Below are 25,806 nucleotides of genomic sequence, written 5' to 3'. Positions count from 1 at the left end.
TCGAGGCCTTCACCACTTTTCATTAGCATAATTAAGGAAACTCTGCCTGGCACCGTGGCTCATCCTTGTAATCCCAGCACTTTGGGAGGCCAAGGCAGGAAGATCACTTGAGCCCAGGAGTTTGAGACCAGCCTGGGCAACATAATGAGACCCCATCTCTACAACATATACAAAAATTAGCCAGGTGTGGTGGTGTGTGCCTGTAGTCCCAGCTACTCAGGAAGCTGAGGTGGGGGGAGCCCAGGAGGTGGAGGCTACAGTGAGCTATGATCACATCACTGCCTGATGCCTAGGCAACAGAGCAAGACCTTGTCTCTAAAAAAACAAGAAGAAAAAGAAATCTCCATGGAACTGTGCAGGACAATTAGAGGCTAGCACCAGGTGTGTGGTTGGTACGCAATAAACAATAGCTTCTCAGCCAGGAGCAGTGGCTCATGCCTGTAATCCTAGCACTTTGGGAGGCCAAGGTGGGCAGATCACCTGAGGTCAGGAGTTTGAGACCAGGCTGGCCAACATGGTGAAACCCTGTCTCTACTAAAAATACAAAAATTAGCCGGGTGTGGTGGCAGGTGCCTGTAATCCCAGCTACTTGGGAGGCTGAGGCAAGAGAACCGCTTGAACCCAGGAGGCAGAAGTTGCAATGAGCTGAGATCGTGCCATTGCATTCCAGCCTGGGCGACAAGAGAGAAACTCTGTCTGAACGAAAGAAAAAAAAAAAAAAAAAAAAAAAACAGTAGCTGCTGCTAGTAGGAAGGATTCATATTATGATACCATTTTGGGATACCCCAATAGAAGCCCTATGGGTTCACCAGGAATTCCTACTTAGATGAGGAAACTGAGGCCCAGAGAGGTGGTAGAACTTGGCCATGGACACACAGAAGTGAGATGTAAGGCCAACCTGGGCCCCACTTAGACTTGTGGTCCTATCCCAGCAACAAGGACACCCGAGCCCAGGCTGACCTTGACATCCTGCTCCAGACCACGGATAAGCTCGCCATCCACCTGGCCAGTCTGGGCGGCGCGGAGACTGTGGCGCTCGGCTTTGCGCAGCCGGTACTGCAGGATGCGGCAGGTCTTGCTGGCCTGGTCCAGCTGCTGTCGCAGCTCCTGCAGCTGATACACATCCTCCTCCATATAGACGTCTCGCATCTCCAGCATCTCGGCCCGCAGCTCTTCAATCTCGTCCTGCGGAGGGAAGGAAGAGTCAGGTTACTGGGCCCACAGTAGCAGCTAGGAGGCCTCAGTGCTGGCCACACCCAGTGCTGAATGAAGCACCATGGGGGACCTGGATGTGGCAGGCTGAATGACAGACCTCCAAAGATGTCCATGTTCACATTCCCAGAATCTGTGAATGCTACCTTACGTGGCAAAAGGGACTTTGCAAATAGGAGTAAATTAAGGATCCCAAGACAGGGAAACAGAAGCAGAGGCTGGAGTGAGATGCTTCGATGTTGGAGGAAGGGGGTGCCTCTAGAAGGCAAGGAAAAGGTTTCTCCCCTGGAGCCTTCCCGAGGAATGCAGCCCTGCCCAAACCTTGATTTCTAGACTTTTGACCTCCAGGATCAGAGGATAATAATCTAGTGTTCTTTTTTTGTTTGTTTGTTTGTTTTTTTGAGATGGAGTCTCACTCTGTTGCCCAGGCTAGAGTGTAATGGCACGATCTCAGCTCATTGCAACCTCCTCCTCCCTACTTCAAGCGATTCTCCCTGCCTTAGCCTCCCAAGTAATTGGGATTACAGGTGCCCACCACCACACCCAGCTGATTTTTTATATTTTTAGTGCAGATGGGGTTTCACCATGTTGGCCAGGTTGGTCTTGAACTCCTGACCTCAAGCAATCTGCCCGCCTTGGCCTCCCAAAGTGCTGGGAACAGGTGTGAGCCACCCTGCCCAGCCTGGTGTTTTTTTTTTTTGTTTTTTTTTTTGAGATGGCAGTGGCGCGATCTCAGCTCACGGCAAACTCCCCCTCCCAGGTTCACGTCATTCTCCCGCCTCAGCCTCCCAAGTAGCTGGGACTACGGGCACCCGCCACCAGGCCCGGCTAATTTTTTTTTGTATTTTTAGTAGAGACAGGGTTTCACCGTGTTAGCCAGGATGGTCTCGATCTCCTGACCTCGTGATCCACCCGCCTCGGCCTCCCAAAGTGCTGGGATTAGAGGCGTAAGCCACCGTGTCCTTGGCCTGGTGTTCTTTTAAGCCACTAAATTTGTAGTGATTTGTTACAGAAGCAACAGGAACATACTGGGGAAGCAGGAGAGGCCATTTAAGAAACATGGATGAGGCTGGGCACGGTGGCTCATGCCTATAATCCCAGAACTTTGGGAGGCTGAGATGGTGGATCACGAGGTCAGATCGAGGCCATCCTGGCTAACACAGTGAAAACCCGTCTCTACTAAAAATACAAAAAATTAGCCGGGCATGGTGGCGGGTGCCTGTAGTCCCAGCTACTCCGGAGGCTGAGGCAGGAGAATGGCGTGAACCCGGGAGGCGGAGCTTGCAGTGAGCTGAGATCGCACCACTGCACTCCAGCCTGGGCAACACAGCGAGACTCCGTCTCAAAAAAAAGAAACATGGATGAGCATCAACTATGTATGTCCTAGGGCCTGTGCTAAGCGCAGGGGCAGGGAGGGACACTGGGGTGGGTCCAGCCCCTTCTATATATTCTGTATGGAGCCCCAAGCTTCACCAGGAAGATACACAGTAAACCAGCAAATAATAATAATAACAAAAGACATCTGGCTGGGCGCAGTGGCTCACACCTGTAATCCCAGCACTTTGGGAGGCCGAGGCGGGTGGATCATTTGAGGTCAGGAGTTTGAGACCAGACTGGCCAATATGGTGAAACCCTGTCTCTACTAAAAATACAAAAAAAAAAAAAAAAAAAAAAAATTGAGCCCAGCGTGGTGGTTCACGCCTGTAATCCCGGCTACTCGGGAGGCTGAGGCATGAGAATCACTTGAACCTAGGAGGCAGAGGTTACAGTGAGCCGAGACTGCACCATTGGGTGACAGAGTGAGACCTTATCTCCAAGAAAAAAAAAAAAAACACCTCAGATACTGTTAAGTGCTATAAAGACAAAACCAAAATGAAACCAAACAACATGAGTTATATGATAGAGTGATGGGGAGTGCTATGTTAGGGGACATGATCAGGGAGGCCATCTCTACAAAAGAGACATTTGAGCTGAGAGAAGAAGGAACAGCCGAGAAAGCTAGAGGGAGAGGTTATTCCAGGCAGAGGGAACAGTGTGTGCCAAGGCTCAGAGGCAGGAAAGAGCTCGGTGTGTCAAGGTACAGCAAGGAGGCCAGGGCAGCTACTGGGTTAATTTGAGGCTGAGGAAACTGACAGGAGTCAACCACATGGCGCTTTGAAGGGCCAAATAGAATTTGGGTTTGGGGTTTGTTTGCTTGCTTGTTTTGAGATAGGGTCTCACTCTGTCACCCAGGCTGGAGTGCGGTGGCAAAATCTCAGCTCACTGCAACCTCTGCCTCCCAGGCTCAAGCCACCCTCCCACCTTAGCCTCCCAAGTAGTTGGGACCAAAGACACACAACCCCACATCCAGCTAATTCTGTGCGTGCGTGTGTGTGTGTGTGTGTGTGTGTGTGTGTAGACACAGGGTTTTGCCATGTTGCCCAGGCTGGTGATGAACTCCTGAGCTCAAGCAATCTGCCTAGCTCAGCATCCCAAAGTGCTGGGATTACAGGCATGAGCCACCATGCCTGGCCTGGGTTTGGGTTTTCAGCAGAGAGGGTAAGAGTATGACCTCACTTCCTCAAGGCAGCTTCTGCTACCGCTCTCATCAGCTTCCAGCTGTTCCTCACTTCTCCTTTGTAATCATTATTAGCAAATTTGCAATTCTATGTTTAATAGTTAGTCTCCCAGCCAAACCATGAGTGCCTGGAGGCCACCCCATTTTGCCTAGCAGGCGGTAGGCTCCCAACAAATATTAACTGAATGGATGCATGCATGTTTAGTCAGGTCAAAAACAACAAAAAAGACATACGAATGTGCAACAATCATTAGATACTAAGTGTAAGGGAAGAGGGAAGTAGAATTAACGCAGAAGAAATGCATAATTATTATGTCTCATACAAATGTGAAAACCCAGTCACAAATGGGAATGATAATACCTACTCTTAGTGTGACCGAATGATTTAAATAAGATTGTATACTAAGAAGGGAAACTGGCCAGGTGCGGTGGCTCACGCCTGTAATCCCAGCGCTTTGGGAGGCCAAGGCGGTCAGATCGCCTGAGGCCAGGAGTTCAAGACCAGTATGGCCAACATGGTGAAACCCCATCTCTACTAAAAATACAAAAATTAGCCAGGCATGGTGGTGGGCGCCTGTAATCCCAGCTACTCGGGAGGCTGAAGCAGGAGGATCGTTTAAACCTGGGAGGCAGAGGTTGCAGTGACCCAAGATCACACCACTGCACTCCAGCCTGGGCAGCAAAGCGAGCCTCTGTCTCACAAAATAAAGAGAAATACAGTCACCAGGGATGAATGACCTGCTAAAGGCATCCCTGAGGAGCCAGGGGAAGCACCGAGGATGGCGGTGATGGAAGCAGGGGTGGGGGGTCCAAGGGGCAAAAAGGCCTCTGCGGGCCCTGGAGATGGCAGATCTGGAGAGCCGGATTCCTCAGCTCCTTCTACCCGCCTTTCCCCAGAGAAAATGGAAAGGAAGGGACTGGGAAGTGGGGTCTCGTATTCCTCCCTCCTCATGCTGCCACTGGGAGGAGGCACGTGTCCACTCTGCTCCCGTCAGAGGGACACCTCTGGCTTCTGTCCGAGCACCCCTCACCACACCCCCGCTGGGGCTGGGAGGAAGGGGGATCTGACCTTGCGTCTGGGAAAGGAACAAACATGGGGGTCTCTCTCTTCACTCCTTCCTGCCCAGAGGGCAAGGACTGCTCTGCTCTTCCAATGGTCAGCCTGGTAGGATGGCTCCCTGTGAGGAAGTGGGTATGGCTGGGGTTGCCAGTGCCCCCTGAGGCTGGATGGATTTAACTCAGGGTCAGGGTTATGGAGCCCTGCCCTCCAGGCCAGTTCTCACAAGCTCGGGAGGTTTTCCTGCCCATCGGTTTGACTCCTGGGGCTGCAGAGGAACAGTCACTTTGCCAGGCCCCCCACCCCCACCTCCATCCTCATAGACACAGACTCACCACCCCACCAGCATACCACATGGACAGAACCAGAGTGGAGAGGAGGAAGTGGAACAGTAAATGATCACACCAGTTAAAAAAATGAGGAAGTGAAGGATCCACGCGCTGTTTCAGGCAGCCGATGAAGGAAGCATGAAGGAAAGATCACTCAGGAAGTGCAAGCCAGTCGGCTAAATCCAGGCTAGGCCAGACTCCAGATGGATCTGTGTTCAAATCCTAGCCATGCCAGTTACCAGCACCTCACTTATTATCTCTAGAAAGTTAAAATGACAGGATATGGTGATGGAAAGAATAGGAGGGTCTAAGTAGACCCCAAGCTCAGGTTGAACCAAGGGGAAATGCACACAACCCTATGATGCTGGGCTACATTAACAAATGCATGACATTTAGATCACGGGAGGTGACATCTCTCACATAAGATCACACCCAGAGCGCTAGAGTCATTTTTGGAAATCATTTTTTTAACTTTTAAATGACTGATTTTCTTATTTATAAAACGGGCCAGGCCGGGCGCGGTGGCTCACGCTTGTAATCCCAGCACTTTGGGAGGCCGAGGCGGGCGGATCACGAGGTCAGGAGATCAAGACCACAGTGAAACCCCGTCTCTACTAAAAATACAAAAAATTAGCCGGGCGTGGTGGCAGGTGCCTGTAGTCCCAGCTACTCGGAGAGGCTGAGGCAGGAGAATGGCGTGAACCCGGGAGGCGGAGCTTGCAGTGAGCCGAGACTGTGCCACTGCACTCCAGCCTGGGCGACAGAGCGAGACTCCGTCTCAAAAACAAAAAAAAAAAACAAAAAAAAAAACGGGCCAGGCCGGGCGCGATGGCTCACGCCTGTAATCCCAGCACTTTGGGAGGCCGAGGCCAGCAGATCATGAGGTCAGGAGTTTGACACCAGCCTGGCCAACATGGTGAAACCCCATCGCTACTAAAAATACAAGAATTAGCCGGGCATGATGGTGCATGCCTGTAATCCCAGCTACTCAGGAGGCTGAGGCAGGAGAATTGCTTGAACCCAGGAGGCAGAGGTTGCAGTGACTTGAGATCATGCCACTGCACTCCAGCCTGGGCAACAGAGCGAGACTCTGTCTCAGAAAAAAATAAAATAAAATAAAATAAAATAAAGCATTGGCAGGGCACAGTGGCTCACCCCTGTAACCCCAGCATTCTGAGAGGCTGAGGCAGGAGGATCACTTGAGCCCAAGAGTTCAAGACCAGCCTGGGCAACATAGTAAGAACTCATCTCTACAAAAAATAACAATAATAATAATAATGTATTACATCCAAATAGGCCATGACTTTAAAAATGGCTATCATTGGCCAGGTGCGGTGGCTCGTACGTGTAATCCCAGCACTTTGGGAGGCTGAGGTGGATGGATTACCTGGCCTGGTAGTGCACCTGTGGCCCCAGCTACTTGGGAGGCTGGGGTGGGAGGATTGTTTGAGCCCAGGAGGTTGGGGTTATGCTGAACTATGATTGCACCACTGCACTCCAGCCTGGGCAAGAGAGCAAGAGCCTGTCTCTAAAAGTAAAACATGATCATAGAGACAGTTTTGAAAATAGAGAAAACACGCCAGGTGCAGTGGCTCACGCCTGTAATCCCAGCACTATGAGGAGACCGAGGCGGGCGGACCATTTGAGGTCAGGAGTTCAAGACCAGCCTGGGCAACTTGGTGAAACCCCGTCTCTACTAAAAATACAAAATTAGCCAGGTGTGGTGGCAGGTGCCTGTAATCCCAGCTACTAAGGCAGGGGAATTGCTTGAACCCAGGAGATGGAGGTTGCAGTGAGCTGAGATCACACCACTGCACTCCACCCTGGGCAACAGAGCAAGATTCTGTCTCAAAAAAAAAAAAGAAGAAAAGAAAAAGAAAATATAATCCGTGCATAATTCCAATACCTGAATTACAGTGGCTCTCAAAGTGCAGTTCCTGGACCAGTAACATCAGCATCACTGGTGAATTTGTGAGAAATTCTCATGTCCCAACCCAGACTTGCTGAATCAGAAATTCCTAGGGTGAGCCCCCCAAGAGATTCTGATGAAGGGCATTTCCTTCTAGTTTTTTTTTCCCCCCCTAAAAGGGCAAGAGTCAGGTCTCTGAGCACAAGTCCCCAAGCCAGGGCCTGACACAGAGCAGGATCTCAGTAGGCATCCTTTGAATAAGTGAATGAATGAATGATAGTTCTCACATGAGCAGCTGTCTCCCCAAGGCCTGCCCTTCACCACAGTCAATTTGTGACAGCGCAAGATGTTGCATTCACGCCAGTTCCATCTCTCCAGGGGGGCCTAGGCCTCTCGGGGGGCTAGTCCCAGCTGCAGGCAGAATGCCCGTCAGCCCCTGCTGGCACGGCCCCACGTGAGAGGGTGAGCTGACAAAGGCAGGCCTGTGGCCCCAGGCTGGGTCTGCAGGGACGTGGGCGGGAGAGGCTGGCGAATGCAGGACTTAGGCAGGGGCGCTGGGCTTTCGGGGCCCAAGGTGGGGCTAGGAGAAGGGCTGCTGGGGCTTGGGGAGGGGACACAGAGGGCAGGCCCTTGTTCTGCTCCAGAGGTTCACAGTCCTCAGGGAGCCTAAGAATGCTCTGGGGGCTCTGCGGTCATGCAGTCTGGGCCCCCATCCCAGGAGAGCTCTCCAGTGACAGATCCAACTGAAGGAGCTGGGGGTGGGGGGCCCTGGGAGGTGGGGGTGAGGAGCACAGCCTTCCTAGCTCCTTCACAGACAGCTCAGTGGTTCTGAAGAGCCTCTCCCAGCTCCCAGACCCTCTAACTGTGTGGAAGTAGGGAGGGAGAGGCCCAGCTCCACTGGACTCAGTAGGCCTTGTGGCTATAGAACGAAGTTGTAGACATGGTGAAACCTTGGCTCTACTAAAAATATAAAAATTAGCCAGGTGTGGTAGCTCACGACTGCAATCCCAGCTGTTTGGGAGGCTGAGGCAAGAGAATTGCTTGAGTCTGGGAGGCAGAGGTTGCAGTGAGCCGAGGTCGTGCCACTGCACTCCGGCCTGGGCAACAGAGCGAGACTGTGTCTCAAAAAAAAAAAAAAAAAATCCCCTCAACACCACCAGGGAAACCCCAAGCCTCATCCTCTAACGGACAACAAAAGGGCACAGTGCCTGGTAGTGCCCACCTCAGAGCCTTGGGGACCCTGACCCTCAGCCCCACCACGGCCTGGCCACCTCCTTCAAGTTGACCTCTTCACCTTAAAGGCTACTCTTGAAGCTAACCCAGATTTTTTAGCTGGACTGGAAACGGGGAATAGGAGCGTGGGGGAGGATGGGGGACCAGGGCACCCACACTGCTGCCAGGATAGGCAGTGCTTCCCTTTCTAGAGATTGCCTTTTTGCTCTGATTACACAGTTAACAGCTGTTTTTGGAGAAAATCTGAAGAAGGCAGACGGCTTTCTATCTCTTCTACCAGTTCTCACCAGCTTCTGCATCAGGTCCAAGTCCCCTGACCGGGTCCTGAGCCAGCCCTTGGTCTCCTCCCTACTCCCGCCTTACCCTGGCCCTCCAGCATCCAAACAGGCTGTGACTTTAAAAATGGCTACCATTGGCCAGGCACGGCGGCTCATGCCTGTAATCCCAGCACTTTGGGAGGCCGAGGTGGATGGATTACCTGAGGTCAGGAGTTCAAGACTAGCCTGACCAACATGGTGAAACCCCATCTCTACAAAAAAAATACAAAAAAATTAGCCAGGCTTGGTGGCATGTGCCTGTAATCCCAGCTACTTGGGAGGCTGAGGCAGGAGAATCGCTTGAACCCCAGAGGCAGAGGTTGCAGTGAGCTGAGATTGCACCAATGCACTCCAGCCTGGGCGACAGAGACAGACTGTTTCAACAAACAAAACATGGCTACCACCTATTAGGAGGCTCACTAATTACCAGGCCCCCACACAGGCAGTACGTGCATTATCAGTTGACAGTTTAATCCTCTTACCAACCCTGTGAGGTAGGTGCTGAAAATATTCCTATTTTGCAGATGAGGAGACGAGGCTCAGAAGCTTCACAGAGCTGCTTGAGCAAGGGACCTGCGGGGCTGGATTCCAAACACGCCACGTGGCCCTGGGTCAGTGCGTCATAACTGTACTCTTCCAATTTGTTCAGCTATTCCCTCTGCTAGAACGGCCTTTGCCAGGCTGACTCCTGACTATCTCATCCTTCCAGAACATTTCCTTCCCAGACTCTGATTCAAACCCCACACTCTGAAATCTATGGTCCGTTGTGCTGGTAATTTTAGGTTGTATTTGTCTGTTTTCATGTCAATCTTCTCCAAGAGCTAGGGAGAAGGGCAGGGGCTGGTTTGTGTCTAGTCCTCAGCATCACCCAGGGCAGGCCATGGCACAGAGCAGGTACCCGTCACTGTCTATGGGTAGATGCAGGAATTAAAGAATGAGTATGGGGCCAGGCATGGTGGCTCACGCCTGTAATCGCAACACTTTGCGGGGGCCTAAGAGGGAGGATCCCTTGAGCTCAGGAGTTCGAGACCAGCCTGGACAACATAGCGAGACCCCATCTCTACAAAAAAATTAAAAATTAGCCAGGCATGGTGCTGCGCACCTGTAGCCTCAGATACTCAGGAGGCTGCAACAGGAGGATCACTTGAGCTTGGGAGGTTGAGGCTGCAATAAGCAAGGATTGCACCACTATACTCCAGCCTGAGTGACACAGAGAGTCTGACTCAAAAAAAAAAGAAAGAGTATAGCTTCTGTCTTGCCCAGTCCACAACTCCCGGCCAGCTGCAAAGAGTTAGGAAGACAGGAGTTCAAGACCAGCCTTGGCAACACAGTGAGTCTCCGTCTCTACAAAAAAATAAAAAATTTAAAAAACTTAGCTGGGCATGTGCCTGTAGTCCCCAGCTACTCAGGAGACTGAGGCAGGAGGTTCACTTGAGCCCAGGAGTTCCAGGCTGCTGTGGGCCATGACTGCACCACTGCACTCCAGGCTAGGTGACAGAGTGGGACCCCTGTCTCTAAATAAAAGTGAGAGAGGGAGAGCCTGGGCAGATCAGAACTGGTCTCAGATCCCTATGCCACTCGAGGAGGGTAGGCAGGGTCTGTCTACGCAGGGAACCTCCTGCTCACCCACCCACTCCCTGCCCACAAAGTGTATCTCTGTCCACCCCCTGCCAAGCCATGAGCTCAGCTTGCAGGAAGCAGCCTCTCAGAGGCACAAACCTGCTCCCCTCGATGGACTGATTCCCAAGAATCCTGGGAGAATTGTCCAGGAAGAGCCTCTTGGCCCCGGCTGGGCCGGACAGCCAAACATGAGCTCACACTACTGCTAATAATAGCAAGATTTTGCACAGCAGCAGAGGGCTTCACAGTTTACAAAGACATTCCATCTGAATCATCTCACAGATCCTCACTGAACCCCCGCCCCCTCCCAGTAAGGAAAGACAGGAACCATCATCCACGTTCTACAGATGAAGAACTTCAGAGAAGCACAGGGAAGGTGGGTCATGCCCAAGCACACGCAAACAGGTAGGGGGAAGGGGTGAGACCTCCAGGCAGGACTCAAACTCCAACCACTGACTTCAAGATATTTCCTTGGAACCAGAACTCAGGGAGTCCATGAACTTGGAAAATCACATCTTCCTTTTCACTGACCTCTAAGTAAAATGTAGCATTTCCTTCTATTCTGGGCCTATGAACAAATCATCATTATATGAGTAATACCTGTGACTTTGCCACCAAAAAAAATCACAGATATTTTCATATCATATAACAGTTGCTATAAAAATGTCAAAATATTATTTACACTCATCAGTAGTTTGAAATTATGCTATTTAGATCTGTCACCAGAATTTATGAGTTAATAAGCACATATATTACTACGTTGTAAATTAAAAATACTTTAATAACTGTGTTTCAATATAGTTGGTTTCCTCTTTTTTTTTTTTTTGAGACGGAGTTTCACTCTTGTTACCCAGGCTGGAGTGCAATGGTGCAATCTCAGCTCACTGCAACCTCTGCCTCTGGGGTTCAAACGATTCTCCCACCTCAGTCTCCCGGAGTAGCTGGGATTACAGGCATGCAGCACCACGCGTGGCTAATTTTTCTATTTGTAGTAGAGATGGGGTTTCGCCTTGTTAGACAGTCCGGTCTCGAACTCCTGACAGGTAATCCACCCGCCTCGGCCTCCCAAAGTGCTGGGATTACAGGCGTGAGCCACCGCGCACCCAGCCAAAGTAAGATATAACTTTAAATGTTTAAAATGAAATACAGGCGGGAGAAGCAGAGCTCCACTTTCAAATGACACTTTTTACTTATTTTATTTTTTGAGACAGGGTCCCTCTGTGTCACCCAGGCTGGAGCGCAGTGGCTTGATCACAGCTCACTGCAGCCTTGACCTCTTGGGCTAAAGTCATCCTCCCACTTCAGCCTCCTGAGTAGCTGGGACTACAGGCACACACCACCATGCCTGGCTGAATGTTGTATTTTTTTGTAGAGAGGGGGTCTTGCTTTAGTGCCCAGGCTGGTAAATCACACTTTAAGTGTTCTAAGAAAGATTACTTTCTATGAGAAACCCACGCAGATATAAAATGATTTACCTTTGTACACTGAGGACATCGGGGAGAAGTTTAGATTTGGGGCCCACTGGAACCTTTGCACGTGGCTCCAGATGCATGGCTATGATGGAATTGGCCTGCAGCAGCTGGTGAGCTGTGGGGCTGGAGATGAAAGTGACCAAACACCAGGACCCTCTGCAGAAACACAAGTGGCAGCGTATGGTCTGAACCCAGCAACAGCTCCCAGCCGGGAGGACAGGGAGAGCACCAAAGGGACATGAGGCCCCCGAAGGCAGGAGCAGGTTGCCTCTTGCCAGCCACGAAGGAAGAGACTTCCAGAGTAGAAGTCCCTCACCTACCTCCCACCCAAGAGTCAGCCCCTAGTGTCCCTGGGGAACTCTGATATGACCCCTACAGACCACATTCTAGCAACTCTAGATATGCCAAGGCTGGCTCAGGGGCGGGGAGCTGGAATCTGAGCCCACCCACTCCCATGGGACTCTGTACCGCCTGGGCCTCCTACTCCACACCTGTTTCCCACCTCAAAAGCCACCTCCAGCAGAGCACAGTGTTTCACACCTGTAATCCCAGCACTTTGGGAGGCTGAGACAGACGGATTACTTGAGGTCAGGACTTCGAGACCAGCCTGGCCAACATGGCGAAACCCTGTCTCTATAAAAATACAAAAAATTAGCTGGGTGTGGTGGTACACCCCTGTAATCCCAGCTGCTCAGGAGGCTGAGGCAGGAGAACTGCTTGAACCCAGGAGGTGGAGGTTACAGTGAGCCGAGATGGCGCCACTATACTCCGGCCGGGACGACAGAATGAGACTGTGTCTGACCAAAAAAAAGAAAAAAAAAAAGCCACCTCCACCAAGAAGCCTCCCTGACTGTCCCAGGGCACAGCCCTTTTGTTTGAACAATTAGTGAGTGCCTATGGTGGGCGAGACCCATCACCAAATTATTGGATTTAATCCTTATGATGGTCACTCTGCTCCCGACTAATTTGTTCTCCATTCAGTACAGTGAGTGATTTTTTCTAAAACCATGTTTAAAATGTGGTTAAAACTGTTTAAAATTTTCTCCTGTTTAAAATTCTCCAATGATCACCAAAACCTGGGAATCACCCAAATGTCCCTCAGCTGGTGAATGATAAACTGTGGTACGTCCACACAATAGAATACTACTCAGCGATGAAAAGGAAAGAACTGCTGACACCTGCAACATGGAGGAAGCTCACATGCAGGAAGCTTAGGGAAGGAAGCCAGACTGAGTAGGCTACACACTGTATGAGTCTATTTTTGACACTCTGGAAACGGCAAGGCTCTAGGGACAGAAAACAGTCCCAGTGGTTGTCAGGGTCTGAAATCGAGAGAGGAACTGACCTCACAGGGCAAAATTTGGGGTGTGAAGGAACTGTTCCATATCTTGGTTGTGGTGGTGGCTACAGAACTGGATGCATTTGCCAAAATTCATTTTATTGTATATATTTGTACAATATATTATACAGTATATTATATATATTTGTACAGTACATTGTATATATTTGTACAATATATTGTACAATATATTGTATATATATACCCAGTACACCTGACCTAAAACCCCAAAAAGCAAAAAGCAAAGCAAAACAAAACCTCCAGTGACTTTTCATCACATACAAAAGAAAACCCAAATCCCATCGTACAGCATACAGGCCCTGCCTGGCCTAAGCCCGTCCACTTCTCCATCTTCATCTCCCTCGACTCCTCCTCTCACTGGCAACACAGCAGCCACTTGGGTCTTAGGCAACCAGCAGCCACCTCACCTGTCCCACCTCAAAGCCTTTGGCCTTGCAGTTCCCTCTGCCTGGATTTCCCTGCCCCCTATCTCTGCCCTGCTGGCTTGCCTTCTGCCTCAAGTCTCCACTGAAATGCCACCTCCTCTGAGAAGGCTTCCATGCTCCTCCAGGCCCATTACGTCGATCTTAACCCCTTGTTTCTTTCTTGGCATGTATCATAGGCTTATTTGTGATACTCAGCGTTTTATTTGTCCGTTTGCCTGCAGAATGTCAGTCTCTACCACTGGGATGTGATGTCAGGAGGACAGAGCCCAGCACCGTGCCTGGGACACACAGATCAATAAAGAGGTGCTGAATGAATACACGGGCCCTCAGAGGGGAAGAGAATCCCCCTGTTCTACTCCCCTACAGAAAACCACTTCTAGTCCGTGCTCCTGTGTTTGAATCTGATTCCTTGATTCTGTGAAGCTAATGCCCATGGGTGCTTCAGACCCCAGTGGTGGGGCTCAAATCCCAGCCCAGCAACACCCAGGCCACAGCCTTGCCAGATTCCAAACCTTACCCAAATGTACCACCTCCTCCCCAGGTTCAGGGGCCCAACAAGCCCTCAGATGGGCAGACCAACCCAGAAGAATGACAGAGCTGAGCTGAGAGGCCCAGAACCTTCACTCTGCGAGGCAGCAACCACGCTACAGAGGAACGGGAGCCTCAGCCTGGCCCACCTGCTCCCATACTGCCCTGGCCACCATGTTCCCTCCCTCAGGCCGAGGCCTGGGCTGCCTCCCATCTGCCACCCTGGCTCTGGGCCACTCGTCTCCCGCCCGGGCCCAGGCCACTCACCCCAGCCCCGGGAGGGCTGCTCTGTGGAGTGGGCCAGCAGTGGCCACAGGGGCGGCGTGCCAGCCCCACCCAAGAGGCCAGGGCAGCCATCTGCCATCCCTTCTGCCGGTCCCCCAGGAGTCTGTCAAGGCTCCAGATGAGATCATCGCACTTGGACCCCAAAAAAGGGTATGCAAAAAACTCCGCAGAGCTCCACTTCTCAGCCCAAATGCAAACACTCTGGGCACAGCAGCAGGGGAGGGAAACCAAAGACTCCATCCCTTCATACCCAGGGACAGAGAGGCCTCGAGAAGGACAGAGGACAATCCCACAGTCCCTGGAGGGGATAGCACTGAGTGGGAGGGGGGACTGTGGGCACCTGTCTCCCACCCCAGAGCTCAATCTAGCTTAGCACCCTTGCGAAGAAGCTAGGGTCCAGTTTTCAGGAAGTTGCATGAAAGGTCCTGATGAGGCCAGGCATGGTGGCTCACACCTGTAATCCTAGCACTTTGGGAGGCTGAGGTGGGTGGATCACCTGAGGTCAGGAGTTCGAGATCAGCCTGGCCAACATGGTGAAACCCCATCTCTACTAAAAATACAAAAATTAGCCAGACATGGCGGCACATGCCTGTAGTCCCAGCTACTCGGGAAGCTAAGGCAGGAGAATCACTTGAACCCAGGAGACGGAGGTTGCAGTGAGCCGAGATCATGCCACTGCACTCCAGCCTGGGTGACAGAGTGAGACTTCGTCTCCAAAAAAAAAAAAAAAAAAAAGGTCCCAGGGAAAGAAGGCCAGGACACCCAGCCTGGCATTGCCGTGCCACACAATGTCCCCACTCCAGCCGACATGGAGGCTGCCTGGCCCTGGAGACCCACCATGTCCTGCTCCTCTGGTTGGGAATAATGAGGGAAGACTGGGGCCTGGACCCGCCTCTCCAATGCCAAGAAATAAGAGATGCTCCCTGTGCACTCCCCATCCCCGCCAGGCAGTGCACATTCTCTCACTGTAGCCCGAGTAATCCCCGATGGGAGAGGAACCTCACAGAGGTCAAGTGTGTTGCCCAGGGTCACACACTAAGTGGCACAGCCAGGATTCAGGTCCAGTTGGAGCTCCTATAAGCTGGACTAGACGGTCTTATAATGAACAATGGTGACGATAACAATAGCTAACATTGACAAGCGTTTAATGCGTTCCAGACACCGGACTGAGACAGAAAAGCCATTATCTCTTGCTCAGTGATGATCCTTAGAGGCAGGCGCTATTATTATCTTACCCCCATTTCACAGACGAGCAAACGGAGACCCAGGAAGATGAGGTCTACGTAGCCAATCAGGAGTGGGCCTCCCAGATCCGTCTGATACAGCTCTGCACAGGAGACTACAGATGCTCTATCAGGGAGGGGTGTGTGTGTGTGTGTGTGTGTGTGTGTGTGTGTGTGTGTGGCAGTTGTTGTTGGTAAGAGACCACTGCCCACCAAGGCCACATCTGGCTTGTCACTGTTGTCACTCTCCCATTCAAGGCCTTACCTGGCAGAGAAGGGAGATATCCACAGGCCCTCCGGCCTCTGGGACATTCGTGTCAGGAAGCGCCTGACAGTTTCCTCCCATCCTTTCCATGTGAACAGGAAGGAAGGCAGCATTTGGACCTGGATGTGTTTAAAACAACCCCCAAACACCCTCTGGGCTGCAGTGAAATCTCTAACTCAGAGCAGGGGTCTGAGGTCTTTAGGGATAGAAGGCAAGGCTCCCAAGAGAGTGGCCCAAGGCCACACAGCCTGAAGCTCCAGGACACCCCAGCACTTCACACCCCTGCCATTCCCCCTGCCTGGCATCCTGGAGAGAAGCACAAGACCCCAGGCTTGCCTCTTGCCACTTACAGGCTGCATGACCTCTAACAAGCCCCTTAACCTCTCTGGGCCTTAGTTTCTCCCTTTGTAAAAGGAAGGAACTAATTACCCTGGAAGGTCCCTGCCCTCATGCAGGGCAAGGTGGGGTGGTGATGGCATGAAACCTATCATTACCCCGTTAATAATCTAATCACCATTGTGATAAATGCCCCAAAGGAAGCTCCAGGGAGCTCCCAAGGTGTCTGACACAGGAGCCTGACCTGGGGAGCTGCTGCTGGGGCTGAGTGCTCTAAGGTGGAGGAAGAAACCAAGGGAAAGAGCCAGGAACTGCAAGCATAAAGGTCTGATGGGAAGAGCACGGGACAGAGGCAGGGGTGTGCCCAGCACCCGTAGAGCTTGGGTGGGGCAGGGGTGGATGAGGCTGCGGGAGGCAAGACCACACAGGCTGCTCCACCGTGGGGCAGGGTCAAGGAGAGGCGGGGAGGAGAGAGGCTGGTGCAACTGACTCGAACCCAGAAGATCCAAAGCAGGCGTGGGCCCCAACCAGAGTAAAGATGTTCAGCTGATCCAGCCTAGCTAGGGAACCCCAGAATTTTTTTCATAGAGGCTGAGCTTTCCTCGTGGCTCAGGCGATGAGAGATGGTTCACCTCCATTTGAGAATGAGGGGCCGCCAAAGGTGTTCTTCCATTAGCAAATGTGTATCACCAGTTACTAAGCTGGAGGCACTAGCCTGGGCCATTCAGGGAAGAGTGACACAACGCCGTGGGGGAGGGAAGGGGGGGACACAGACAGGGAGATATGTTTGGGGGTGCCCAAAATGCAGTGCAGCTCTGTGCATACCACTCAGACTGATGCCCCAAGCCAACACCCACAGAGGGACACCCAGAGCCAAGCACGGCCCGTCATCAAGGACCCAGCTTAACCTGGGGTCACGGGGGTCACACCAGAGCCAGATATAACAGGCAAGCGCCAAGCGCTGTTAGGTCCTTCCCAGGAGCCAGACCTGGCTAATGGGACCCGCACATGCACGCTTTCTCTTATGGAACCCTCACGGCAACATGCGGGGCAAGGACATCCACATCCCCATTCTACAGATGACGAGACTGAGGCTCAGAAAGGGAAAGCTCAGAAAGGAAGAGGCAGAGCTGGGATTCGAGCCCAGTCAGCTTGGCTCCAGATCACAGTGCTCTCTCCCAACCACCCTGGACCTCAGAGAAGGAAGGGCTGGCCTGCTGCTCCCACCCGCTCTGACCCCCTGCTGTGCTTCACTTCCGTAAAGCAGGTAGATGCAGTGCTGACTGAGGCCTCCAGTGATGCCAGGGTCAGCCTGGCATGGAGCACCCCAGCTCCAAGTTCCTTCCGGCACCAAGGGGAGTGAAGGTGACCACGGATGAGGTTATGCATGTGGGGACCAGGGGAATGACCTCAGTGAAAACCTTGGCTGCTGGGCAGGCCCTTGCTTGAACTTAGCTGCGCCCCTTCCCTAGGGGACTCTCTCTGCCCCGGAGGCTATGCAGGACATGGGGCCTGCTCCCCTCCTCTGTGCCAGGATGGTGCTAGGTGCACAGAACATCTGAGCTGTCAGTCTCCCAAGTGCCCCGCTAGAAAGGATCACATCCCCATTTTACAGGGGGAAGACGGAGGCTTGAGGGGCTTGCGCAGGGACAGCATGCACAGGGAGGAGGTGACACAGTGAGGTTTGGCTCCAGACTTCACTCCAGAGGTGGAGTTTGCCCCGAGACAACACAGCCTGGCTCTCCTCCCTCCCCAGGCCTCTCCGCCAGGGCAGGCCTCAGGCCCAGGGCTGCAGACACATAAAAGGAGGTGGCTGCAGCTTTGCTGCAACAAGACCATTCCCAGCAAGGTGCTCCCTTGGCTTGGCATTCAGTGCCCTTCCCAAGCCAGCCCAACTCCCCTTCCCAGACTCTCCCCATCCCTGCCAGCTCCCACCACTCCCTCCAGCTTTTCCGTTTCAAGCCTGTGGTCCACCTCCAGGCCCTGCCTACTGCCTTTCACTTCATTGTACACATATTTATTGAGCCCCTGCAACGTGGCAGGCACTGTTCTAAGAGTTGGGCACAGGGACAGCCACTTGAGGCTAACTCCCCAGCTCCAAGGTCACCTCCTCCTCCAGGAAGCCTGCCAAGCCCCTCCTCTGAGCTCCCATACCTCCTCTAGCCACCTCTACCCTGGCCTCCATCATTCCCCAGCCAGAACGGGGCACCCTTTACAGATGGGAGTGGCATGGCCCTCTGCAGCCCCCAGCAAGGGAACAGGAGGAGAAGGGGGAGATAGGGCCAGCAGGAAATTCCAAGGAGATTAGAAGGGAGTTGCCCCCGGGCAGTGTTTCTTCTGTGGGCAGCTGGACAATCGGTCCACTTCACTCAGCCCCACTGGCCCTGGGCCCAGGAGCTGGGCATCAGGGACCTGGGGGACTTCAGTGCAGCTTCTTCTGACTTCAAGACCTACCAGCCCCCATCCACCCACCACCCAGGATCCCAAGACCCCCAGCTCCAGAAGGTTATAAAGTCAAGCCCCTGGCCACACTCCTGTGTTCCCAGCAGCCTTGTGGAAGGAAGCCTAGTGAGCCACTGAAAACAGTAGTAGTTTGTACACATTAGCTCCAGGGAGACACAGACCAGGATTTCCTGTTTCTGTGTGTGGATGAAATGTCACAGCGTGTGTGTGTGTGTGTGTGTGTGTGTGTGTGTGTGTGTGTGTCTAGGTTCCCCAGTTTGAGAGCCTCTGGCTCCTGTTGGCAAATGCTACATGCCTAATATTTGCATGCCAGACTGTGCTGTGTCCCTGCTGATGTGCATGTGACTGCGTGTGCTAATCTGTGTGTAAATGTCTGCATGGGAGTCCCCTTGGTGGGTGTCTGTAAGCCTCGGGTAGGTGTGCAAGTCTCTGCTGCTCTCTTTGTAGAAGAGGCAGGGGAGGTACCCAGGTGGTGAGCTTGTTCCTGGGCCAGCCTGGCAAGGGTAGATGTGTAGACTTCTGTGGATGCTAGTGTGTGTGTATAATGTCTGTGTGGGTTTGTGTCTCCACCTAAATGTGTACTTCTGATGAGTCTGAGTGTGTCTGCAGGATGTCAGTCTGTCTCTGGGACATATCTGGGTGTGTCTGGGGGTGTAAGATGTGTATATGAGAATGTGTTTCTGATGTGGGGGTTGCAGCCAGGTCTGAGCCTCCGTTGTGTCTGGTGATGTGTGGGTGTGACGGAGGGTGTGATGGAACGGGAGTTGTGTAGCTGCATGGGTTTGTGCACTTCTCTGAGTGAGAATCCTCTCTAATATGTCTGGAGGCGTGCTTCTGAAAGCATCCAACAGCAGCGAGTCACTGGATGGGTCTGTGAGACGTGTGCGAGTGGCTGTGTGTCTCTGAGCTTGAGCTGTGAACAGTATATGTGCATTTGTATGTGCAAGACAGAGTGTGCCCAGGGACACAGGCTCCGCCCCAGGGAGGCTGCGGCTGGGACTCAGGGTAAGGAGCAGCCAAGAGCTTTGCTGACTGTGGTGACCTCCTCTCCTCCACCCAGTGACAGACTGGAGTCCTCCCCCTGTAGCTACTGGGAGCCAAGAAGAGAAGAGCTACATGCAGAAGCCTACTACATGGCCACTGGGTCCAGACACCCAGCACAGGGCCTGGTACCCAGGAGCCACTGGGGAAATATGTGTTGAATGAATGAATGCCTGCCTGGAGGAACAGATAAGGGAACGGCAATGACTGGGAGACACTAACACTCACTGTGCACTCCATCTGCGTCCTCACACTGAAAAGGGTCCTCACGGCCCTGGGCGGGCATGCTTGTCCCCCATGTTACAGAAGAAGGAACAATCTCACACACATGCACACACAAACATCCTCCACTAACCCCCACCTCCCCCAGGCTCCGGGCCCCCAGCATGCCTTAGCCTAGAGCCTGGCCCATGACAAGATTCCTCTCACCAACTGTGTCCCAGCCTAGACACGCTAGTTAGCAACCAAAAGCTCACCGCTCTGGTCACACTGCAGAAAGAACAGGCCCAGAGTTAGACCAACCTGGGTTGGAATCCTGGCTATGTAATTTAGAGCCTCCATTTACTGATCTGTAAAATGGCAAGCAGGGATGGATTAGGTGCTTCCTCCAGGCCCTTCTGAGCTGACATCTAGACTGGCTGCACTTCACTCACATCTAATCACCAAGGACGGAGCCCACAGACACACGGCAGGGAAGGTGATCACACCTTTCCGTTCTCCCTGAAGCAGCTACTGATGTATTAACATTCTAAAACTAAGGAAATCCACCCTCCTGCATTCTCCCAGTTCCTCCAAGAATGAAGACACAGACATCCTGTCTGCCCATTGGCTATGAATAATAACAATTCCTCAGGCCACTTGGGATTTCACTGCTTGCAAAACGTTTTCTTGTCTATTCACACTTCCCTGATTCCTGACGACAATCGTATGAGATTGTCCAGGCAGGTTCCATCACCTTTACTTATTTTTTTTTTTTTGAGACAGAGTTTCACTCTGTTGCCCAGGCTAGACTGCAGTGGCGCGATCACGGATCACTGCAACCTCCGCCTCCCAGGGTCAAGTGATTCTCCTGCCTCAGCCTCCTGAGTAGCTGGGATTACAGGCACACACCACCACGCCTGGGTAATTTTTGTATTTTTAGTAGAGATGGGGTTTCGCCATGTTGGCCAGACTGGTTTCGAACTCCTGACCTCAGATGATCCACCCGCCTTGGCCTCCCAAAGTGCTGGGATTACAGGCGTGAGTCACTGCGCCAGGCCCCATCACCTTTATTATACAGACGAGAAAAAGAAGCAGCTCAGAGAAGCCAGGTAACTTGCCCATGGTCACACAGTAAACGGGAGAGTCAAGTTTCAAAGTCAGGTCTTCAGGCTCCAACTCTCAGATTCCTCCAACCACACCCAGTGGGCTCCTACATGTTCTGGCCACATGGTACGTGCTTAACGGTTAGTGGTGATGAAAGGCTGGAAGACCTCAGATCACCGGGTCTTTGAAGGTCACAGGTGACATGTCTGCTCTGCAGCTAAAGCTGCATCTTAGAATTCTGGAACCTCAGTAGTTAATAACCTTCAGACTTCCTTGGCTAGAAGGGACCCAAGGTCAGGCAGCTCAACTGCAGCCACCACATCAATCTCCCTCTGAACCCTTCTCGAGCAATCATTCCACAAACCCACTATCTTTATCCAAGCATGCAAGGTCATCCCGCCTCTCTCTGAATAATTAAAGTGACAGTGAGCTCACTACCTTCTCTGTAGAAGCTCCTTCTATCTTCTCACTGGGAGAGAGTTGCCCGATTTATGCTTTCCTCACTTGGACCCCAGAGCAGACCACACCAGACTGGAGATCACAGTCCTTTGCAGTTGACAGTTCCCAGTGACCCCTACAAGGGGGAGGTAAGCCTGAGCAGGGCCACCCACCAGACGTGGTGGGACCTCCTTCAACTCTGCTCCTGCAGGTGACATACTGGGGATTTGGAGTCCTTTCCCTTGCACTCAGTTTCTGCATCTTAGAGGCAAAGTAGTCCAGAAAGGCAGAAAACACACCAAGAGTCTAACACATGCTTACTCCAAGCCCTGGCAGCCTAGCGACCCGGCTCTGGGACCCGGAGCAAGTCTCTTCCCCACTCTGGCCACAGTTTTCCCATCTGTGGAATAAACAACACAACACCTCCAGTAATAACCCCTCTGTTTATGGTCCACATTCAGTCTCTGGATTTTGACCCTGCCTCTGTGAGGCTGGCGGCTGGGATAAACAGATATCCAGAGAAGTTAAGGGGCTAACCCAAATGTACACAGTGAGAAGTGGCATGGGCTGGCCTTGCTCTCCTCTCTTACCCACACTCCTTCCCCCTCTCTGGCCTTAGCGCTGTTCTTGAACTCAACGAGCATTCCAATTTCCCTTAGCCTGAAATCTTCTTACTCCAGCCCCTCAATCAGTTGGCTCCATGGCATCCTGCAGCTCTCAGCCTCCCTGTGCACCCCAGCCCCCTCCTTCGTGTGCTCCTGGCAAACTGTCCCCTTCACCCTCATTATGATCTGTGTTGTGATTTCTTGTATGACTATCGTTTAATTCTGGTCTCCCCCAAAGCTCTGTGACAACAGACACCTCATCCTCCCTTGTCCACGGCTATATCCCAGATCTGCCCTAGCACACGGCAGGTTCTAAATAAACAGCTGCCGAATGAACCAATGAGGGGCCACGAGAAAGAGCCCAGCCTGCCTTGGGTGATAAAGAGGATCTATTCTGCCCTCACAGAATCCACAAGAGAACAGGCTGGGTGCACATGGAAATGTGTCCCGTGCCTCTGACAAGAGCAGTGATCAGAGGTTTACTACATATCAGGTGCTCTAATGGTGTCTGCAGGAATCAGCTCATTTAACCCTTGAGGTTGGAAAGCGTGTTACTGTCCCATTTTTACAAATGAGAAAGCAAAGGTCCAGGGCCTTTAAGTAACTTGCCAAAGATCACGCAGTCAGGAAGCGACAGACCCCAGATCCAATAGCAGCACGAAGCCTGAGCCACTGAATGAATGGTGGAAATTACGGCTCCATGCTGGCCCAAATGTGGGATGTCCCCAGCTGGGCCCTGGCCCCTGTGAGATCCCGGGCTCAACCCCAGCCTCCTGGGACTGTTTTCCCCTTTAAACAGTCATGGGTGCCTCAAACGGACTTTGGGTCAGAGCCTGATGACTTCCTGGGATGGACAGGAGCCCATGGGGATGGATGCCTAGGAGCCCTGAAGCAAAGCTCTGCAACCCATCCCCCCTTCACCAGAGTGAGTAGCAGGAACCAGGAGGCAGGGGTGAGGAGCTCAGAGTTTCAGTTAAGGCCAATTCAGGCAGCACTCACTGGAAGCAAATCAGAGCACCCAGAGGGCAGGAGCAAAAGACCCTTGTCCTGGCTCGTCGCCTCCCTCCTCCTCCTCACCTTCCACTTGCCCTCTCCTTACCACCGGCTTCTGAAGACTCAAAGAGCCGACTGAACTCCCAGTTGCCAACACCGAACCAGGCCCTTGGGAAGACATCCTCCCATTTAACAGATGAGGAGACTGAGGCCTGGCTTGGGGAAAGGTGTCTCTTGATTCAGACAGACCTTGTCCTTCCGTACTACAAGCATTTACAGAACTCAGGCTGGAGAGCAGATCCCGGGGAAAATGGGGAGGCAGAGACATAGTTGAGCAAGACACCGATACTTTAATGAGGGAGAAGCCCATTTGGCCAGAAGAGCCACAAGGAAAAGTTAAAAGCTAAGTGCTGCAGGGCAGACATAAACCAGCAGCATGCTGTGGGCTCCACAGCCAGGGGCACTCTGGGTGTTGTGCCAGGCCATCATCCACTGACAAGAGTCGGCAACATTTCAGCCTCCTCCAAAACCGTGCCCAGCCAGCGGCAGGAGGGCTCAGGAAGCTTCCAGCCTCCCAGGGAGAGGTCAACACGTGCAAGCTGGGCTGTCCCTAAAGCTGCCATGGCACCCGGACGCATGCAGATGGAGCCTGGCTGGCACCCAGTAGGTACTCATGTCCACTGAAAAAGCAAAGGCAAAGCCTGCTGTCCGGGGGAAGCCCTAGGGTCCCCACATGGCCACAGGGAAGTCCTGTTCCAGGTGGGCAGTTGCCCTCCTCTCACTGGGAACACGGAAAGGCACTGGCCACGAGGGGCCAATGGGGCTGCTGTGTGCACAAGGTCTGCCCCAGGGAGGGCAAAAGACACTGGAAGCTGCCTCTGAACCGGTTCTCCCACGACATCATCCTCCAGGCTGTGGGACCGTTAGGCTGGGCGGAAGTGGACTCCAGCCAAGGGGATGTTCCCAGATGTCATGCTTTCAAACTGGACCCGCCCAGAAAGGCAGGCAGAGACAGGCCTGCGCCCGGGAAAGCCCTGGGTAACGACTCAGGATGGCATTCAGGCCTTTCCTGGGCAGGAGATGGCCACAGGTTTCTCTGGCGGCGGTGTCCACCAATCCCGTCCCAAGAAGGAGAGCCTGGGCGTGGAGGTTCTGGGCAGCTGAAGGCAGAGATCCATCCCTTCCCTGGCTACCCACCCCCACCTCAGCAACGCCTCCCAGAACGCTCCAAAGCTTTCTCAAGTCCCCGCTCCCAGGCTAGGGCCCTGTAGCCAGTTCCACGGTCTTTTTCAGGAGCGCGCTTCCCAAATAAAGTTGAGGGGGGGCGGGGGAATGAGGGAGCCCCAGATCCACCTCAGAGTGGTCCCCAGAGGGCTTGGGCCCCTTTCTCCGGATTGTTCAGTGGGAAGGAGGGCCGGCTGGTGCCTCAGGCCCGCGGGACTGTGACAGCCGGCGACCCCTGCGGCCCCCCTTTCTACCCAGGCGCCCCCACCTTGAGATAGTCGTTCTCCGAGCGCAGCTCCTCCAGCTCCCGCACCAAGCCGCTGGGCCCGCAGTCCAGCATCTCCTCGGTGAGGTCGGAGAAGGCAAGCGAGGCGCTGAGCGGCAAGCGGCTGCTGCCCACCGATGACGCGGCCACCGACGGCTCGTCCGGGGAGGCGGGCGGCCGCGGGGGCTGCTGTGCGGAGGGCGCGGGCTGGGCCTGCTGCCCCGTACGGACCTCTGCCGGGCCCCCGGCCGCGGACTCGGCGTCGCTGCTCAGCGCCAGCTCCAGGCCCAACAGGCGCGCCTCCTCCGACGCGCAGTCCGACACCTCCGAGCTGCTATCCGTGAGGCTGGGGGGCGGCGGTGGCGGTCGCAGCCCCGCACCCGGGCGCGGACGGCCCTTGGCACGGACCCCGGTGCGGACCCCGGCCACCCGCGCCCCCGCGCCCCGCGCCCCGGGAGCCACCGCGCGCCCCTTCTTGTCCGGCCGTGCGGAGGACGCGGCGCTGCAAGCGACTGCTGCGCCCGGGCCTGGGCCGCGGCGGCCCTTAGCCAGCGACCAGCCGGCCACGTCTCTGGGCCGGGCCGGCGACGGCGCGCGGTGGCTCTTTTTCCTCTCCGGGACAGACGCGGGTGCAGGCGCGGACTGGGGACCGCAGCCCCGGACCGGGGGCTCGGCCGCCGGCGCCTCCATCGCGGCCTCCCTTGGCCTCAGCGAGCTGCGCGCATGGCCCAGGCCCGCCCGGCCTCGACGTCCCTGGGGAGGGACCCGGCGCGGCTCCAGCCGCTCGGGCTGCGGCTGCTCTTGGCCCACCTCGGCCCCGACACCGCGTCCCCGCCCCAAGCCCCGCCGCGCGGTCTCTCCGCTGCTCTGGGCTCGGAGAGTGCGGCCCGACCGCCTCCAGGCGCCCCGGCTCCGGCTGCGGCTCCGCCCGGCGCCCGCCCCCTCGGCCTCGCCGCGCCCCCGGGGCGCGCCTGAGCCCCCGCCGCCCGCACGCCGATCGCTCCCTCGGGCTCCGAGTCCGGCTGCGGCCCGGGCCCCGGCTCCGCCCGGCGCGGCCCGCCCCCCGCGCAGCCCCGCCAGCTCCCCGCCCCGCCGCCTCGGCTCGGGGGCGCGCGGTTCCGCGAACAAAAGGCGGACGCGGCGAGAGCGGCAGGGAGGGACGCAGGCAGGGAGCGAGGGAGGGATCTGCGAGGCAACAGCGACCCCCTCGAGGGTCAGGCGGGCGCGGGCAGCCGCGGCCCCGGCTCCCTCCTCCTCCGCTCCGCCGCCTCCTCCCCTGCCCGCTCGGGGAACGCACCCGGCGGAGGCGCCGCTGCGCCCGGCGTCCGGGCAGGGCCCGCGAGA

At 54.2% G+C, this 25,806-nt stretch overlaps 1 protein-coding gene across 4 annotated transcripts in view; it reads right to left on the bottom strand.

Moving 5' to 3' along the window:
* SOGA1 (suppressor of glucose, autophagy associated 1) overlaps nt 1–25,340 on the bottom strand; it is a 96,440-nt gene extending 71,100 nt beyond the window's left edge. For 3 of the 4 annotated variants that reach the window (XR_004033118.1, XM_030826861.1, XM_030826860.1), the window contains exons 1-2: nt 24,466–25,252; nt 961–1,185 (exon numbers count right to left, since the gene is read on the bottom strand). Coding sequence is in view for 3 of the 4 variants with exons in the window: in XM_030826861.1 (XP_030682721.1) it covers nt 961–1,185; nt 24,466–25,152 (912 nt within the window). In the remaining variant the exon portion in view is untranslated. Of the gene's footprint in view, nt 1–960; nt 1,186–24,465 lie in introns of all 4 variants that reach the window. The other variant, XM_030826859.1, reaches the window with a different exon arrangement.
* Between the last annotated feature and the right edge of the window lie 466 nt (nt 25,341–25,806).

Source organism: Nomascus leucogenys, chromosome 13, assembly GCF_006542625.1.
Source record: "Nomascus leucogenys isolate Asia chromosome 13, Asia_NLE_v1, whole genome shotgun sequence".
NCBI classification, from domain to species: Eukaryota; Metazoa; Chordata; class Mammalia; order Primates; family Hylobatidae; genus Nomascus; species Nomascus leucogenys.
Note: the sequence above shows the minus strand (reverse complement) of the source record. Positions and strands in the feature narration are given on the sequence as shown.